Genomic DNA, 18,453 nt, shown 5'->3' on the forward strand with positions numbered 1-18,453 from the left:
CCCAAGACACTAAACCTGAACGTTAGCCCTTGACATTTCTCATTCCCACTTAGTTTCCTCCCCTCACACATCCTGACACGTGAATGGCCCTGAGATCCTGCCCCTGGCGCTTTGGTTGCTTTCTCTCTCTCTCCAGCTGTCACCTGTGTGAGAACTGCCACCTAACAGACCTTTCCAACTGGGGTATCAAATGAGACCCATATGCCCCCAGGGGAGATTTTCTGTCTGAAGTTCTCCCTCCTTCTTTCCAACCTCTTTTCTAGTGGGGGAGTCCACCTGGGTCAAGTCTTTCCTCCTGGGGCCCTGCTTTCTCCTCCCCCGGACACTGCCTTCCAGCGGAAAGAGTCTGGGGAGTGTGGTCAAACCAAGGTTGGCTTGGGCCTCTGTCCTCATACGTTAAATGAGATAATGATACATGCCCAGGGGATTGTTTCAAGGATGCAGTGATAGAATACTTTAGATTAGAGTGATTAAAGTGCAGTGCAGGTCTCCTATGTCCATTACCCATATTATGACATCAACCCCATTATCTAACCTCTTCCACATAGGTTCTTATCTGATGATTCTCCCCTATCCATGGCCTTAGTCTTGTGACTCGCTCATTAAAAAACTTCGTGGCTTCTGGTTCCCTGCCCGATTCCGTGCATACTGAGATCCTGGGTACAGGAGTGTCCTCATCAGTGGCTCATTTGTACATACGGCAAATCTTTGTGTGTAAAGCAACCAAGCAGACACAGTCTCTGGTTCCTGGATCGAGAGGCACGTAGTCTGTCCTTTCTCTGTTGCTTGCCCTCCTATTCACCTGGACTCCCCTAGTGTCCTGGGCCCTCATCTTCACCTACTGAAATAGCATCTTGGGAGCCCAAGCCATTAGAAGTTGTCTTCTCACTTAAGCATTCTTTCTTCCACAATTGCATGGGTGCTCTTTCTTTTTTGAACCCTTATAAACTTGCTTTGTGCTTCCCTTATTATATATTGCTATTATATTTTATTATATATATATATTTATATACCTCTTAGCTAGAATTCCAGCTTATTGCAAATGAGCTATATATTTTCACCTTCCAAATCCCCTACTCTGCATTGACTGTAGCAGGTCTTTAGATATATGCTCTTTTGAATGTATTTATTCCATATCATAAAATCTATAACTGGACTAATGAAATCATCTGTGCAAAAGCATGTGAATACACTTCAAAATGACTATGATAGTAATACATTTTATAATCTTACTTTACTCTTTCAAAATGCTGTTAGATTACTTACTTAGAATTTGAATAGACATTTTTAGCACATCTACTATTTTTATTTTGTAGTTAGAATTTGTGGCACGATCCTTCCTTCTTTAGAAATAAATCATCGAGATGTTGGGGGTAAAAAATTTGTAAGTTTCTGTATAGCAAGTTACTCAGTTTCCCCAAATCTCAGCCCAGCTTATTCTTTTAGGCCAGAGTTCCTCAAGGTGGCCTCGGAGCCATTTTGTCGGCCTAGCATGGGTCCCAGGTTTGCCCAAATAGGGATTCTTTTTTTTTTTTTTTTTTTTGCGGTACTCGGGCCTCTCACTGTTGTGGCCCCTCCTGCTGCGGAGCACAGGCTCCAGACGCACAAGCTCAGCGGTCATGGTTCACGGGCCCAGCCGCTCCACGGCATGTGGGATCTTCCTGGACCGGGGCACGAACCCGTGTCCCCTGCCTCAGCAGGCGGACTCTCAACCACTGCGCCACCAGGGAAGCCCCCAAAGAGGGATTCTTAAGGCCTTAAGGCAGCTCACAAGACAGGAGGCTGTGGCTCATGGCCTTGAGCCTGAAGTAGCCTTGCCCATCACCCTAATGTGCCTCCAAATGTTATCATCTGTTCCATCCGCCGTGACCTGGGGAAGGCTGTGGAGTGCTGTTCTCCTCAGCAGTTCCTAAAATGATGTAAAAAGGCAAGTAAGCACAGCACAAACCTCACGGGTGCTCCAGTGTAAAACTTTGTCTCATGCAACGATAGTTACTTAAGAGTTATTCCCCACAGTTAAAGTTAGCTATCTTTTAAATTATTATTTAACTTTGCTGACAAGTTGGAAGTAGGGTGACCTTGTCTAAGTTGAAATATGGAATTTAAAAAATACTAATTCAGAATTTTGGGGTGTGTGTTATGTATAACACATTGTCAGACCAAGTGCTCAAACAGGCAACCTGAAATGCACACTGTTCGCTAGGGAATTCAAAGTTCGTGGTTTGCTGACTTCCAGACTTAGAAACAAATTTTTGCAAAATACTTATGTACTTATTTTAGTGCAACAAATGCTTAGAGATGGTGTAACATTCTCTGAAAATGGGCCGAGAGAGCTGTTTGATGGACTGAGGTCCACCACCCCCTCACTGAGGGATCTCTCTCTGCCTTGTTTTGTCCATGTTTACAGGGATGACAATAACTGCATCCACTTTAAAGGTTATGACAATTATTTGAATGAAAATATTTAATGCGCTTAGAAGATTGCCTAGTTCATAGTATGTGTAAATATTGCTGTTGTAACGGTGTAGCAACTTGATACTGATAACGATCCTTCTCTATAGAAGGAAGGCTATTATGAAACACACCTGATGAACACCCCTCTTTTTCCCTTCAGCCTTATTAGTAGCTGCATGAAGTCTTCACATGTGTAAGCTCCACTGCTGAATTAGAGCTGTACACTGTGTGAGCACAGAGGCTGAATCTGTCTTATTTACCTCTGTCCCCCCCAGCACAGGGGGTTCCCAAAACATAAGAATTAATGAATTGGCAGCAAGTGAAATTTGAAATACGGGGTCATGCATCGTGCATATTTTTTTCTTTTCTTTTTCTGCCTGCACCTCTACAGTTTGGAATCAATTACTCTTTAATGCTGAAATTCTAGCATAAGTGGTGAAAACTAATTTTCCACATCAAATTAATTTAAGCCCTGTATAATTTTTGCTATTTTTAAGAGACAGAAAATCAGTTTGAATAGACAGATTAACAGCTAATCACTAGGTAATTGCCACCTTGTTTTAAGGGTGCACGTTAACTGCATACTTGTGCCTTCAACTACAGTTGTATCTTACAGATGGGTTTTTATATCTTTGCACTAGTGAGAGCAAACAGTGGGATCTTTCAGCTGATGAACAGAGTCGTGGTTCCATTTTGCTGAGGCATAAAAAAACAAGTGCTTCATATTGCTACACAATAATACGTTTTTATTTTGAGCACAGCAGCATGGCCTGAGCTAATTATACATTTTCTAATTTACAAAGTGCACGCAGGTAGCATTAAACAGAAAAAAACCCAAAAACAACATTAACACAAATCTCTATCTCTAGCTTTTGCTTCTCTCCTGCACTTTCGTGCCATACACCAGCCAGCGTTTTGATACCAGGATGCGCTCAGATAGCTCACGCTCAGAACTGTTTTCAGCATCTTCTCTCCCAAGCCATATTCTCCCCGTGTGCTGTCACTCAGGGTAGAGCACATCAGACTCTCTCCCTGGATACCTGAGTTTCATCTTTACTCCCTCTCTCGTCCTCACCTCCTACACCTGCCCTGGGGTTGAGCCCATCCCTCCTCCTAAACACATTTGGAATCCACCCACTTCCTGCAGCCACTTCCTGTGACTCCACAGCCCTTCTTCCCCAGTTACACCCTTTCGATCATCACAGGCCTCCTTGACGTCCATCTCACTCGCCTGCAACCCACTCTCCAAACTGCCAGGACAGCATTCAAAACATGGCATCTATTTCCCTCACCCTTAAGTTCACACCCCTAGTTTACATCGTCACCCTCACCCCCTCCTCCTCCTGCAGTGACCCACCTCTGTCCAGCCTCAGCTCTCCCAGGGGAGATGTTCCCAATGCCTTGGATGGACCAGGCTCTCCTTGCCCCGGGTCTTGCCACGTGTGGCACAGTTGCCCATCCTTGTTGGTTGACTCCCCCCTTGTCCTTCATATCTCAACTTGGACATCCTTCTGGAAATCCTCTGCTGGTCTGCTCGCCCCTAAAGTACCCCTAGAGCAACTGGGACTCCTCTGATCATAGTGGAAGGCTGACGGCACTGTAATGTCTCTACTTCTGTGGCCCTCGACATCTTGGAGTTGAGAGGCTCTGTCTAGTCCTTTTTTGTGCACTACTTCCCAAGGAGACTGGCACATGATAGGAGCCCAAGTATTTGTAGGATGAATGAGTTCCATTCCTGCCACTGAGAAGACCCCAGGAAGTTTCTCACCCCTGGGGACTTCATAAACCTGAGATAGAAGAAAATAAATTGTCATTTTAATATCTAGACTCTTTTGCTTTGGATATGAGCAGAAATAGACCTATTTTCTGAACTAATTTTTTTTTAAGATTTAATCTTCAAAGATGCCAAATCACCTTTGATGAAATATTTAAAGCAGCTGCAGGATTTGACATTCCTTCTAAAAAGCTGAAAATCCTGAACCGATTTGCAACTTTGAACCTCTGATTCCTCTGTCATCTTCCCTTCTTATCATTTGTGTACTGAGTTTCTATCTACAAGAAGCATGACGAATCCAGAGTTTCATGCATTTAGAGGAGAAAACAAAGTTTGCTGACTTCTCTAGGTTTAAAACAATTACTGTGATTTTTTTTTTTTTTTTTTTTTGGTCTGGTTAAAGTACCTCACATTGATTGTCACCAGGTAAATGGGAACTAATACTTACTTGAGTGGTGTGGTTGGAAAAATAACTGTTGAATCAGCTTCTTCCTTGACCAGTTAGGATGTATGCAGTTCATATCAGGGGCTTCTGAACAGGGTCTCCTGGACGCTTACCAAGTCAGGCACAGCCCTACAGGGTCAACTTTTGTAAATATCCAGTACCATGGAAACCCATTTTGGCTAATTTTTAGGAAACCTATTGTAGCTAACTTCTCTGTCTTACTACTCTTAAATGAAAATGACTACCTACTGCTGGCCTATTTCTCACACACACACACACACACACACACACACACAGTCCTCAGTACTTTGCAAAATCATCCTCATTCTCTGTCATCTTAAGCACTGGCGTACTGGAAAAATAGATCTTCTGAACGTATTTGGTAGTTTTTGGTTAAAAGTACATGTGTGTCTATAGTTCCCACTATCATTTACCAGGACCTATAAGTGCTATGTGCCATTAAGAACGAAACAAAACAGAAAAAGCCCCGTCTTCATGGCGCTCACATTCTAGCAGGAGGCTAATAATACTACTACTAATAAATAAGGGAGGACACCATGTAGCAGTGGACGGTGAGGGGTGTCTTGGAGAACAGCCGGGCAGAGGAAGGGATGGGGTGAGAAGGCGGGATTCCAGAAGAGCTTGAGGGCAGCAGACAGGAGCCACGAGGAGGTTTAGGGAGGGAAGGGGGAGGCGTGTCCTGGGCAGAAAGAACAGGTGCACAGGCTGTGGGGTGAGGGTCCTCCTGGAGTTGGAGAAGCCCCCGGGAGGCAGTGAGAGTGGACGGGGGGAGCTGAGGAAGGGGCCAGACTGAGGCGCCTTGTAGCTGACGCTCCTTTCATGGCTCAGCGTTGTACTTACATGGAAAGAAGAACCCTCCCCCACGTGGTATACCTTTAAATAACAGTGGAGCGATCACCCGTATCCTGCCGTGATTTTGAACCTCATCAGTTCCAGGTGTGGGCCCGGTAAACAGCTCACCCTGTTGGCTCACCCGTGCCATCTAGTGGTGAACGGTTGCAATTACCAGGTTTTCTGACCCTAAGGTCGGCGGGGGCAGGGTGCTCTTGTGGGAATAACAATACGTGTCCAAGGTGGGGGGGGGGTGATGAATTTGGAGACTGGGATCGCCATGTATACACTAATATGTATAAAATGGATAACTAATAAGAACCTGCTGTATAAAAAAATAAATAAAATAAAATTCAAAACAAAAGAATTCCAAAACCCCCCACAAAAACAGATGAATGGATAACGAAAAAAACCCAGAACAATACGTGTAGAAAGCTTTCTGAAAACATACATGGAAATGAAGACCTCCGGGTGCAAATTTCTCCTTCATTGGCTTATGTCAAGCCTGAATCAGAAAAAAAAAAAAAAAAAAACCCGATAGCTATAGCAATAAGTTTTACAAAATGTACTTCAACATCAATGGAACTGAAGAAATTGTTTGAAAACAGAAAAAAAGTACAAGTGAAGTGAAAGATTACAAAGGAAAAGTTAATGAGGGAAACCATGAGCAGAAGTTGGATATAGATAAACAAAAAGAATACTCAAGTGTCATAGTAACATCAGGTTAATTAATTAATTAATTCTATAGAATTATATCAGATTAATTAATTTTATAGAATTCAACTATGGAATAAACTATGCATGATGCATTTTGTGAGTTTTAACATGTATTATAAGTTTCCTTTTCATATTCTGTGATAGTTTTGGTTGACATTTACAGAAACACAATTATCATCTGTTCTATTGTTGTCCAGTGGGGTAGCTTTTAAAATTTCAACTTACATTAATTCAAATAGATATCTTTAAAACTCAGTTCTCAGTCTTGCTTGCCACATTTCAAGTGCTCGATTGCCACATTGACTAGACGCCACCGTATTGGACAGTGAAATTCCCACTTCCGTCACGGCAGAAAGTTCTACTGGATGGGCTAGTCTATTATATTGTTTCCTCAGTAGAACTGATGTACTCCACAAGCATGTTCTGAACACCTACTATGTGCTAGACAGCTTAGCAGTTCCTTACAGCAGATTAAAGAGAAATAAAGTAAAACATAATTGGTCTCCTAAAGGGCAAAATTTAGGAATTGAGGAGGTTCACACTGTAACCAGATGTTTTCCATCCATTGTGAGAAGAGATATAATACTTGTATATTCAATGACTGAGGTACCGAGGGAGGTCCCCCAGAGAATACACCAGTTAAGATGTGTTTTAATGATATACAGGAATATTACTAACAACAAGCAAACGAACAGAAAAACAAGGAGGGGAGAGAGTATTTTAAGTAGAGGATATAGCTTTTGCAAAGTTAGGGAAGTGTAAATTGGTATGGGGTATCTGGAGGATGACAGTTAGTTTAGTGTGGCTGGTCCATGGGACAATAAATGTGAATCATAATTGGAGAGCGAGGTTAAGGCTTGCTGGAAGGACCATTTCATCACAGCAAGCACAGGCCTCTTTATCCTGTCAGATAACTGGAGAACCATGGAAAATTTTATGCAGCAAGTTATGGGATTACTCTTCATTTTGGAGATTACTTTTTTGATGTGGCATAAAAGAAGGAAGTTGCTGGAGAATTGTAGCACTTTACACCCTGCCTTTTAATATAAATTAAAATTTTATATATTTGGAATCCGAAAAAATATATCAATTCACCACTCTGTGCCTGCCTGTTTTCCCTTTTGATAAATGGGGCTAATAGTGTCTGACTTATAAAGTTGTTGGGGAAAATTAAATGAGCCCATTCATGTAAGACTGCTAATAAGGGCTCAATGCTATTACTGTTATTAAAGGTTTGAAATTATCTAAGGAAAGCATTTAACATAAGGAAAATGTAAGGGGTGGATGATTCTGCAAAGGATGCAGGGAATGAGATAGGGAGAAAGAATGGTCCAAGTGCTTGGTGGAGGCCTGAGAGAGAAGAGATTTCTAAGACCCTAAAGAAAGGATTTCCAAGGAGGAGGGGGAAGTCAATATAAAAAGTACTGCAGGGGGCTTCCCTGGTGGCGCAGTGGTTGGGAGTCCGCCTGCTGATGCAGGGGACGTGGGTTCGTGCCCCGGTCCGGGAGGATCCCACATGCCGCGGAGCAGCTGGGCCCGTGAGCCATGGTCACTGAGCCTGCGTGTCCAGAGTCTGTGCTCCGCAACGGGGGAGGCCACAACAGTGAGAGGCCGGTGCACCGCAAAAAAAAAAAAAAAAAAGTACTGCTGGGAAGGTTTAGTGAGTGATGACCGAGGTGAGCGTGTTGGGTTTGGCCAGTAGGAGATCACTGGTGGGTGAGGAGGGGATATTTATGAAGACGGGCCTGGTGAACGTAGCGAAGAGAGTGCGCAGGAGTCAGGGTTCTAGAATCCAGTTCTGCTGATACCTCCACCAGCTCCATTGCCTTAGACAAGCCTCTTCTTTGGGGGCCCTGGTGCCCCCATTGGTAAGGAAGAAGGAAGTGGATTAGGTGATCTTCAGTGCCACTCTCAGTTCTGAATGCCCACGAGTTTCAACCACTCATCTTATTTCAGGTAATCATAAAGTGAATATTATTTCAAGATGGCAATGTCTCAAGCTGCATTCTTCACCTGCTAACAACTGTAATGGGTCCTAATGAGGTCATACATTCTGAAGTAGAATTAGTTTCAGTAGAATTAGACTAGCATGGGTTAAATAGTATGTTGTACCCAAAGGAAGAAATTGCTCCCTGGACATCACACTCCTGTATATATTAGATACTTGTTATTTTGTAGGTCCTTGTTTACTTACTAAAGGTATTTCAATAGCCATATAGTCATTCATGTATTCACTCAACTTTGAACAACTTCTGTGTGCCAGACACACCTTTAAGTGCAAGATACAGAGATGAGAGGACCCAGCTTATCCCGGGCAAGTTGTGAGGACAAATATCAGAACATATAAATGGCAGTTCTGTGTGAAAGCACAACAGAAGTTCTGTCTGGAGAAAGGACTAATGTGTTCCTTCAGGTTTGATGCAACATAGACAGACTTTTTTTTTTTTTTTTTTTTGCGTTACGAGGGCCTCTCACTGCTGTGGCCTCTCCCGTTGCGGAGCACAGGCTCTGGACGCGCAGGCTCAGCGGCCATGGCTCACGGGCCCAGCCGCTCCGCGGCATGTGGGATCTTCCCAGACCGGGGCACGAACCCGTGTCCCCTGCATCGGCAGGCGGACTTTCCACCACTGCACCACCAGGGAAGCCCAGACAGACCTTCTTCTTTCATGAATTCTTTGGCTTTCCATGAACATATTTCTGGTGTGCATCTATTATTCTTGCAATTCCCTTTAACTTTCTCACCTCAGTAATCAAATGGAGCTTTTGAAAAGCATAAGGCTAAAAGGTAAAATCTGTTAATTTTTATATAATGTAGTATGATTGGCATCATACTTATATGAAGAAATGAAAAGTTACGTATTTTTGCCCTTTATTTACTCGTATCACCTACAGTTAACAATTCTGATATGGCTTTCAGTTTATTAGAAATCACTTTATTGTATGACATCCCCAAACTTTATGAATATAGGTGAATACTGGAAAGATTTTTATGTATATGCTTGAATATAATGTTCAATTTATAGGCAAATCCAAATGACCTTTTTAAAAAGCCTGCACGGTAAGCACTTTCCAAAGAAAGTACATTTCTGTGAGGATTTTGTAGATAATGAAATGAAAGCTAGTGGTGTTTTATTTCTGAAGACATCTCTGACATTTCAGTAAACAGTACACTTTTAAGAAATGAAAACTCTCTGCAGTCACTGAGGTGCGTTTCAGGATTGCTTATTGCCAACATTTAAAAGATAAACACCACCGGCATTCAAGTCCCTCTGTTCGGAATTGCAGCACCTTATGAAATATGCCCAGAGGATTACCTGATGTCCACGGTGTGGAAAAGGACTCCAGCAGGAGACTTGGCCTTCAATCAGTGCCCACTGAATGCCACAGGTAATGTAGGATGACCCTCCAAAGTTGACCACCCACCAAGAGCAGCATGCTGTGTTCCTCACCATGCTTTGTCCTATATCCAAAATCAATCTGTCCAATAAGCAGTTAATGAAACAATTTTAGTAAAGGGTTTCCTAAGTGGAGACAACGAAGAGACCTGGAAAATCTTGATGATGCAGTGGTTTCTCCGTGTGACTAATATGCATTGTAAAAAATGATCAAAGTAACCATGTCACATGCATGTTTGTTAAAAGCGAGAAAATGTACAAACCCAGGTTTTCAGCCCGCCTCCCAGTTCTGTGTCTCCTCCCAGGCTCCCTGTCGTAAAGCTCTCTGTTTTTGTGACTTGCAGGCACCGCTAGCAGACGCTGCTCGCTCAGTCTTCACGGAGTGGCCTTCTGGGAACAGCCGAGCTTTGCAAGATGCATATCAAATGAGTACAGACACTTGCAGCATTCAGTAGGTGCAAAAGCCAGCTTTAGTACTTGCTCTGTTTATTTTTTGCTAATGATCGCTGTGTGAGAATTTAATCTGCTGCTATACAATCAAATCAGTAAAATCTCTGAAAAAAAATGCCTGAAGGAAAACAGGCTGTGCTAGAAAGCTAATTTTTATAAGTCGGCGCTAAAGAGTTTTGTCCCTAGGGTTTGGGGTTTGTGGATCCTGCTTGGATCCTGCTATTTAAATGAATGGATTCCTTGTCTAATGAGGGAAAGGTGTGAAGAAAATCTGCTACGCAGGCTTATCTATAAGAGTTAAACTATGTATTATGATTGGCACAAATCTGTGTTACATAGCACATAAGACATTTCGAAATACCGTACATTTTAAAATTAAATTCTTTAGAACTTTAGTAGGTGGGAAATGATAAAGCTGTGTCATGTAGGTATCAAATTTCTCACTGCATTTTGACATTAAGACACCAAAAAAAAAAAAAAAAAAAGACAGGAGTTATCGTATCAGAGAAAATTAGCTGCTTGCAAAACATTATATGGGACACATTTCCCCAAATAGCCCCTCTTCTCCCACATATCATTGAATTATTCACGGAGTATGCTGTATGAATATTTCGAGCACAGTTAAGTGTCACTTGGTGTTTTACGAGTGCAAGTCATTGTCATTTTCGGAGACTGTTGTCATTCATCCTGGCAGTCGAGAGAGCTTCCTGCGTGAACAAACATCGCGGGGTTCAGAACAAAATACAAGCCGGAGCCGCTGGAGAGCCCAACGTTGGCAGGGATGCTGTTCAGTTAAGAGCCTTGAAGTTTTGTTGCGCTTATGTTTTCTTTCCATCTTCTTACAGTTGCTCACAAATAAGCCTGATTCTTAAAAAAAAGTCCTAAGGAACATTTTTGCTTGTGGATGGAGAAGTAGCTTGTACAATAAGAACGCTTCTTAGTGAAGTAAACGTATTTGATTATCAGAAAAACAAAAAGCACGTTTTAAAAACATCTGAAAACCAAATGCTGTCTAATATGCTTACTTACCAAATCTGTAATTAAACTGATGATTATTTGGCTACACAGACCCTTATTTCTATTATTGTGTGTATGTACATTCATATATATACATACATGTTATTCTATATATATACATAAATACTGATTACACACAAATACATATGTTTCGTAATATATATTTATGTGCATATCAGTATTTGGTGATATTTGGCTTCATTGAGCCTTATTTCTTTCAAAATTGAAATATTTCAGAATTAAGTAAATATATATATATATATATATATAAAACCAAGACTTTCTTATGAATTTAATTTTTAATGAATTTTATTTTCCCCTAATTTTAGACATTCGACTCTGTTTACTTAATCTTAATAATATCCATATTTAGTTCTTGTTTATTCATGGTAATTTATATGAGAATAATTGCATGGATTAAGTAAACCATAGGTCAATTTTTACAAATTTGTTAAGAATGAATAATATCAGCTGTTGGCAGAAAATGTTTCCTTCCTAAATTCAGTGTTTTGCACAGTAGTATTTAAATGAGTCTGCATTCTGTGAATGCAGGTCATCTGATAATGGAGAGAAACAGAAACACTCAGTGAAACAGGAGAGATGGTCTCGGACTGTGAGTCGCATAGAAATCACGCAGTCAGTGATTGGACAGCCGATGTGTCCGTGCCCGTGCTGACTTGCAGACAGAAATCAAGTGTGTGATTTTGTAGAATAAGGAGCAGCCTCAGGGCATTCAGCTTCCACAGAGGACCAAGCACTCAGCTGGGCACTGTCACAAATTAACTTCAGTCCCCACCACAACCTGCAAGTGGGCATCCCTGCCCCAGGTTGAAGCTCTGCTGGGGAGCAGTCCAGTTACCTGAGGCAAGGGTGAAATTTGCATCCCAGGTACAACTGTTCAAAAACTTAACCTCCTTTCTGGAGGCCTTACTCCCTGCTGAGCCTTTGATTTGAAATCCTCTGCCCTAGATTCTGGCGCCGGGGGCACCTTCTTCTGGTTGTGTGTCCTTCGGAAAAATCATGTGATCTCACTCAAGTCTTGGCTTGCTATTTGCAACTGAAATCGGTAGCCTCATCTTAGCACCTCTGGAGGTTTGGAGAAAAAGTAGATGAGATACTGTATGTGAGATGTTTGCAAAGCAAAGGGCTTTGTAACTCTGAGGTATTAATATCTACAGGTAAAGAAAATGGGTTGTGTTAAAAATTATCTCCATAAGAGTAAAATTTTAGAACTCAACAAGTTATTAACTTGAACGCTTCATGTGGAAAAATACAGATAGATATAGATGAATGGATAGATAGGTAGGTAGGCAGGTGGATAATTGAGTGGATGGATGGATGGATGGATGGATAGGATTGATGTCACATGTATTATTTTTTTAATCACGTGAGGTTTTTTAAAATAAATTTGTTTATTTATTTATTTATTTTGGCTGTGTTGGGTCTTCGTTGTTGGGTCTTCATTGCTGCACGCGGGCTTTTCTCTAGTGGCGGTGAGTGGGGGCTACTCTTCATTGAGGTGTGTGGGCTTCTCCTTGCGGTGGCTTCTCTTGTTGTGGAGCACAGGCTTTAGGGCCTGCGGGCTTCATTAGTTGTGGCACGTGGGCTCAGCAGTTGTGGCTCATGGGCTCTAGAGCACAGGCGCAGTAGTTGTGGAGCACGGGCTTAGTTGCTCCGCGGCATGTGGGATCTTCCCGACCAGGGATCGAACCCATGTTTCCTGCATTGGCAGGCGATTCTTAACCACTGTGCCACCAGGGAAGTCCTAGATGTCACATGTATTTTTGCTGATGAATTCTGTTTATATACACATATAGAAATATATACATACTTATACATCCACACATACATGTCTCTAGTACTTGCCTAGGGACCATGATCTTCTCTTTTACAAGTTCAGGGAAGTATAGGACCAATGTATGCCTTAAAGAATGGTCACCTAGTATATTGAGCTCATCATGTGTACTCTGAAAAGTCACTTGGAAGTGGAAATAAAATCCCCTTCCTTGCATGCTTGTACTCTTGTGGCTTCACATACTTTGCCTGAGTAGCAAAACTAGGTAGTGCTTACGATGTAGAATAGTCCTGTCTCCCACAAATTCTTAAATTACCTTGGAGACTCTGCCTCTTCTCTAGTAGAGTTTGTCATTTCACAATTTAATATTCTATTTTCCTTGGGGGATTCCATTTCTTGCCACTCTATATTCATAAAACTCATTAAATGTTAATTGTCACCTACTGCAGATAATTATTTAAAATAAGTAGATCTGTGTTTTCCACATAGATTACAATATATGTACATACCCACATAAATTACAATATTTTATATGCCCATTTTATAAAATATATGAAGACTAAGTTTGAAATGACATTTTATCATCAACAAACATTAGTTGAGTGTGTCTTATGAACTCTCATAAACCAATTGAGATAGACAGAAAGGTGTCATTAATGAGTTTACTATATAAAATCACTAATCTGTCATATTGAACACTTATTGAATTCCTTGAGGACAGAAACCATTTCTTTTAATCTTCATTTCTCTAGTGCCCAACACAATGCTAAGCATATTCTAGATATTCCATAGATGCTTGTGTAAAGAATGACTCTGCCACTTTTCTTATCAGGAGGGGGATGCTGGCAGGTGGAGAGTTCTAAGAAGGTGATGTACCAGATTTAATGTTCGTGAATTTTAACCACATGAAATTAATAAGTATTATCCCTCATGTGCAATTTTCCTAACCCAAAAATATCTAGAAATGTGGAGTGATTTATGACATTACTTCATGAACTTACTTGGCCACTGCAGAAGAATTTCAGTAAGCTAAAATTCATGAAGTCTCTCGGAAACTTTGTAAGATACAAAATTAAACACTATGATCCAACTGCTGTTTATTAAAAAAAAAATCACAAACAAATGCACACAGTTTAAAAAAAATGAGGCTAGAGGAATAAAGTGCTTAATTCCTCTGGGATTCTTGGAGATTTCATGTGTTTTTTCCATATGTTAATATTTCATTTCATATTCTGGGATATTTTTTGAATTTTGTACCAAGCAAGGTAGAAATAATTTCGGAACCTATTGAGAAATAGGCACAGAGTTCAGGCACATTAAGAATAGTGTCTCTTTTACTTATAAAAATATTTGGAGAAAATGGGTGAATATTGTGGACCAAGGGGGCCAGTCCCACCCCTCCCCAAATTAAACAAACAGACAGCCTTGTCTCTGGTACACCTGGAAAATCATGGTACCTCTCTCTCTCTCTCTTCCCCCCAACCCTGTCCTCTCTCTCACTCATTCTCTCCCTCTCTCTCTCTCTTTTTTATTCACATACAAATACATGCCTACACACACACACCCGAAGTGACAGGTGACATAGAACTAGAAGAATGGTTGCCCTCTGCAGGTAGACAGTTCTAGAGCAAGGTCACAGATATTCCCCTAGCAGAAGTCCCTCCACATGGAAATGTGAAGAATTGGTATAAATGTGTCCTTTGAGGTCACTGTCCTTTATAACCTCTGTTTCTATTTTTCAAGACGTCATTTAGCAGATGAATAGATACAGAAGTTGGAGCAATGATCTGTCTAGTCATGGAAGGGTTGATTTTGTGGGATGGGATGTCAAGGAGCTTGAATTGTGGTTTAAGAACTTGTTTCTCCAGTTTTCCTCTACTTTTATGAGGGTTAATTAGAGAGAGAGAGAGAACGATAGAGAGAGTTAAGGTGGAAGGTTAGGGTGAGTGAGACAGAGACAGAGAGAGGCTGGGGTGGAGAATGTGCTTGCTGCTTCTTGCAGGGCCCAGCAGGAGGGCAGGTGACACAGGATTGGAGGTACACCAAAGAGTGAGTGAATCACTCAGTTTAGTACACACAATAAGCACTCAACACAGAGTTGTGAGAATAGAAGAGGGAGTAACCAACCCCTCCTGGAAAAGTCCAGGAAGGAGGCAGTGATCTCTGGTCTGGCAACAGGTCTTTGGACAAGCGTGAGTGGGGAGTTGCCGTGCCCCGCAATGGGAAAGGCTCTCAGCTGCATGGCGTCGGGTTCTCCAGGCAAGAGTCTTCACGTTGCTCAGCTTAGTGGTCTCTTTTTAAGTCGTAACAGTTACCCCAGGAAAAGGGGTCTTGACTTTATTCATTCTCCCTCTGTTCCAGTGAAGTACATCGCCCGTCAACATTCTTGTCTAAAGTAACACTCTTAGTTTATCACTCCAAAACACTCATAGTCCTACAGGGGATGTTTCAAAACAACTAGCATGGAAGTTCATACTGGCCGCTGTGACTCATTTTGAGCTATTCATCATGTCTTACGGTAGCTTGAATCCTGTAAGTTTCACACTAGTTGAGTAGGAATCATAATACCAAAGAAATCACATCATAGCACATGCTTTATATTAACCCATATTCCCTACCTTCCAGGCGAATTTTGCTGCATTGCAACAAAACTTCTCACACATCACACTTTGTTGGCCACCACCTAGTTGCACAAATGCCAAACACATTGCCTAAAAGAGGCTAATACATTTGATGACTGCAGCTTATTTAGAGGAAAGGAAGAAAGCAATGGCCACCATAGTTTTGTTTACACCAAATATATTTTGAGCCAGAAAAGTGGACAAGTCTTACTGTGTTTTTAATGAGCAATTGCAACACAAAGAACCGAGTGCTATGGTCCAGCCAACCAGTGGAACTAGCAGATGATTTTAATTTTTGAATATTCATCACTTAAGTAAAGGTAAGTGAGCCTGAGAGAACAAGAGTTATTTGTTCTGCCAGTTTTTTGCAGTATGATGTCAGTGTTTATTAGGAGAGAGAGAGAACAGTAGAACGTTAGAACACAGCAAGTGACAGGGAAATCAGGAAGAAGAAGCTAGATCAGTAGATTTTTAATCCTGGCTGAATATAATAACCATGTGGGAGTTCTTTAAAAAATACCAATTTGGGAAGTTCACCCAAGGCCAGTTAAGTGGAGTTGTTACTAGCCTATAGTGCACATTCAATAAATGTGAACTATTATTGTTATTAATTACAACATTAATTTGGCATTCATATACATGTATTTCTACTTACTTGGCCCCCTCATGAAAGAATGTGGACATCCTCCTTTTAAGTACTCAAGGCACAGCGCATGGCTGCCTTCTTATTTCTGTTGCCAAGTTTCAGGTTTGTCAGAGTCCTCACTCCCAGAGCTCAAATAATTATTGCAGAATCCAACAATGCCAAGGAAACGTTGAAAAACATTATTTCCTTTAAAATGGACAGAAGGCTCTTAATTTATTCAAGGCCACATGTTAAGGTTTTGGCGTCTGAGTTCAACTTCACAATCCCAAAGTTTTCAACGTGAGGTCCTAAATAAAATGATGAGCTTACTGAGTGTTCGTATAGCTCACATTTATTGAATGCTATCTACCCTGAAGGAGCTGATTGAAAAAAAATTTGGAAGGAAGATGTTAATTAAATCTTGGTATTTTAAGCAATTCATATGTCAAAGTTTACAATGTATTTCAAGGACAAGATAGAGAATATTTTAGACTTTATATTCCATATGGTGTCTGTTCTAAATACTCAACTCTGGTGTTGTAACACAAGAGGAACTATAGGCAATTAGTGAACATGGCTGGGTTCCCATAAAACTTTTACAAAAACAGGCAATGGGCTGAATTTGGCCCACGGGCTGTAGTTCACTAACTCCTGGTCTATAATATACATTTTATTTTAAGTTGGTTTCTTTTTTTTAACATTTCAACTCTATTAGAATTCTCCATCAGAGAATGGACAAATTTTATTTTGTTCTTCTCTTCTCTGTTTTCTTTAACATTTTAACCAGTCATTTAAAATTTCTTTTCAGCAAAATCTAAGATGGATAATCTGTGAAGGGCTTGTTTTGTTTTCTTTCATCAGTCATATCATCTGACATATGTAGTAAATTTTTTAAAATAAATGTATTTATTTATTTTTGGCTGCGTTGGGTCTTCGTTGCTGTGCGCGGGCTTTCTCTAGTTGCGGTGAGCAGAGGCTACTCTTCATTGCGCTGCGCAGGCTTCTCATTGAAGTGACTTCTCTTGTTGTGGAGCACAGGCTCTAGGCGTGTGGGCTGCAGTAGTGGTGGCTTGTGGGCTCAGTAGTTGTGGCTCACAGGCTCAGTAGTTGTGGCTCGCAGGCTCAGTAGTTGTGGATCACGGGCTCTAGAGCACAGGCTCATTAGTTGTGGTGCATGGGCTTAGCTGCTCCGCGGCATGTGGGATTTTCCAGGACCAGGGCTTGAACCCATGACTGCTGCATTGGCAGGCGTATTCTTAACCACTGTGCCACCAGGGAAGCCCTAGTAATTTTTAATTAAATCTCAGTCATTGTGTAAAACAAATGTAGGATTTTGGGACAGTGTTGATGCCCACCAAAAAGCATTCCCACTTTTTCAGACATAATGAGGAGCAGGAACTTTAAAGCAGCCAAGGATTCATCTGGGTCAAGATGTTTTGCAGTTTTCATCAGACTACCACATCCCCTTAGTCTCCCTTTTTCCACTGTGTCTTATACGCTTTGGATAGAGAGCTCATGTGTGCCCATCCTATCAGCCCTGAGAAACTGTAGAAGATTCAGCTCTGCTCTTTAGAGTGTCCAGGATTTCTGCCCAGGCAACTTCAAATACATCAAATGTCTTGAGTGGGAGGCATCTGGTTACTTAAAGCTGGAATCCTCCCTCACTAGGTGTTTGTTTCTAAATGCCTACTTACAAGGATGGAGAAAACTGCACTCTGCTTTTTACAAGTGTTTATCCTAACTCTTCAGCTTCCTACACATTACAAAAATCCAGCCAATGTCTCATGGAGAAAAATCCCAGTAAGATATTTAGGGACCCTACAATTTCCATTATAGTTCTTCAGCCCTGAGCAACCAAAGAACATTAGTTTCTCTTTCTACCCTAGAAGTCCTCTGCCTTGGCCACACCTTCCCCTCACTTTTTGCCAAAATTTAGCAAACATTCCTAAGGGGAAAAATAACAGCTGGCTGAAATTGTTTGCCTACCTCAGAAAGGATCTCTTCTTTCTGGAAACTTAGTTCATCTCATCCATAGCTCGCTGAAGCTCTGCGAGCTTGAAGAATATGATTTTCGTAATTTATGTTTTTTTCTAGTTGTAGTGGCAAACACATTGGCCTTACAGGAATTACTACACTTTACTAAACTGATAAATTTTCACTGTATTATAAAATATAAAAAAAAATCTTTAGGCACATATGATAGTGTTTCCCAGGGAGTTTTAAGGGAGTCTATTACAAAGCTGTATAATGAAATACTTCTAAAATTATACTTTATTTCCTCTTTTTTAAAAATGCACAACATATTACT

At 41.1% G+C, this 18,453-nt stretch overlaps 1 protein-coding gene across 3 annotated transcripts in view; it reads left to right on the top strand.

Annotated features, from left to right (window-relative positions):
* ADGRB3 (adhesion G protein-coupled receptor B3) overlaps positions 1 to 18,453 on the top strand; it is an 801,091-nt gene that overhangs the window by 350,360 nt on the left and 432,278 nt on the right. For all 3 annotated transcript variants that reach the window (XM_030859191.2, XM_030859192.2, XM_060283891.1), the window contains 2 exons: positions 9,528 to 9,629; positions 9,982 to 10,088. In XM_030859191.2, coding sequence (XP_030715051.1) covers positions 9,528 to 9,629; positions 9,982 to 10,088 — 209 coding nt within the window. The remainder of the gene's footprint in view (positions 1 to 9,527; positions 9,630 to 9,981; positions 10,089 to 18,453) is intronic.

Source organism: Globicephala melas, chromosome 14 (assembly GCF_963455315.2).
Source record: "Globicephala melas chromosome 14, mGloMel1.2, whole genome shotgun sequence".
Taxonomy (NCBI): domain Eukaryota; kingdom Metazoa; phylum Chordata; class Mammalia; order Artiodactyla; family Delphinidae; genus Globicephala; species Globicephala melas.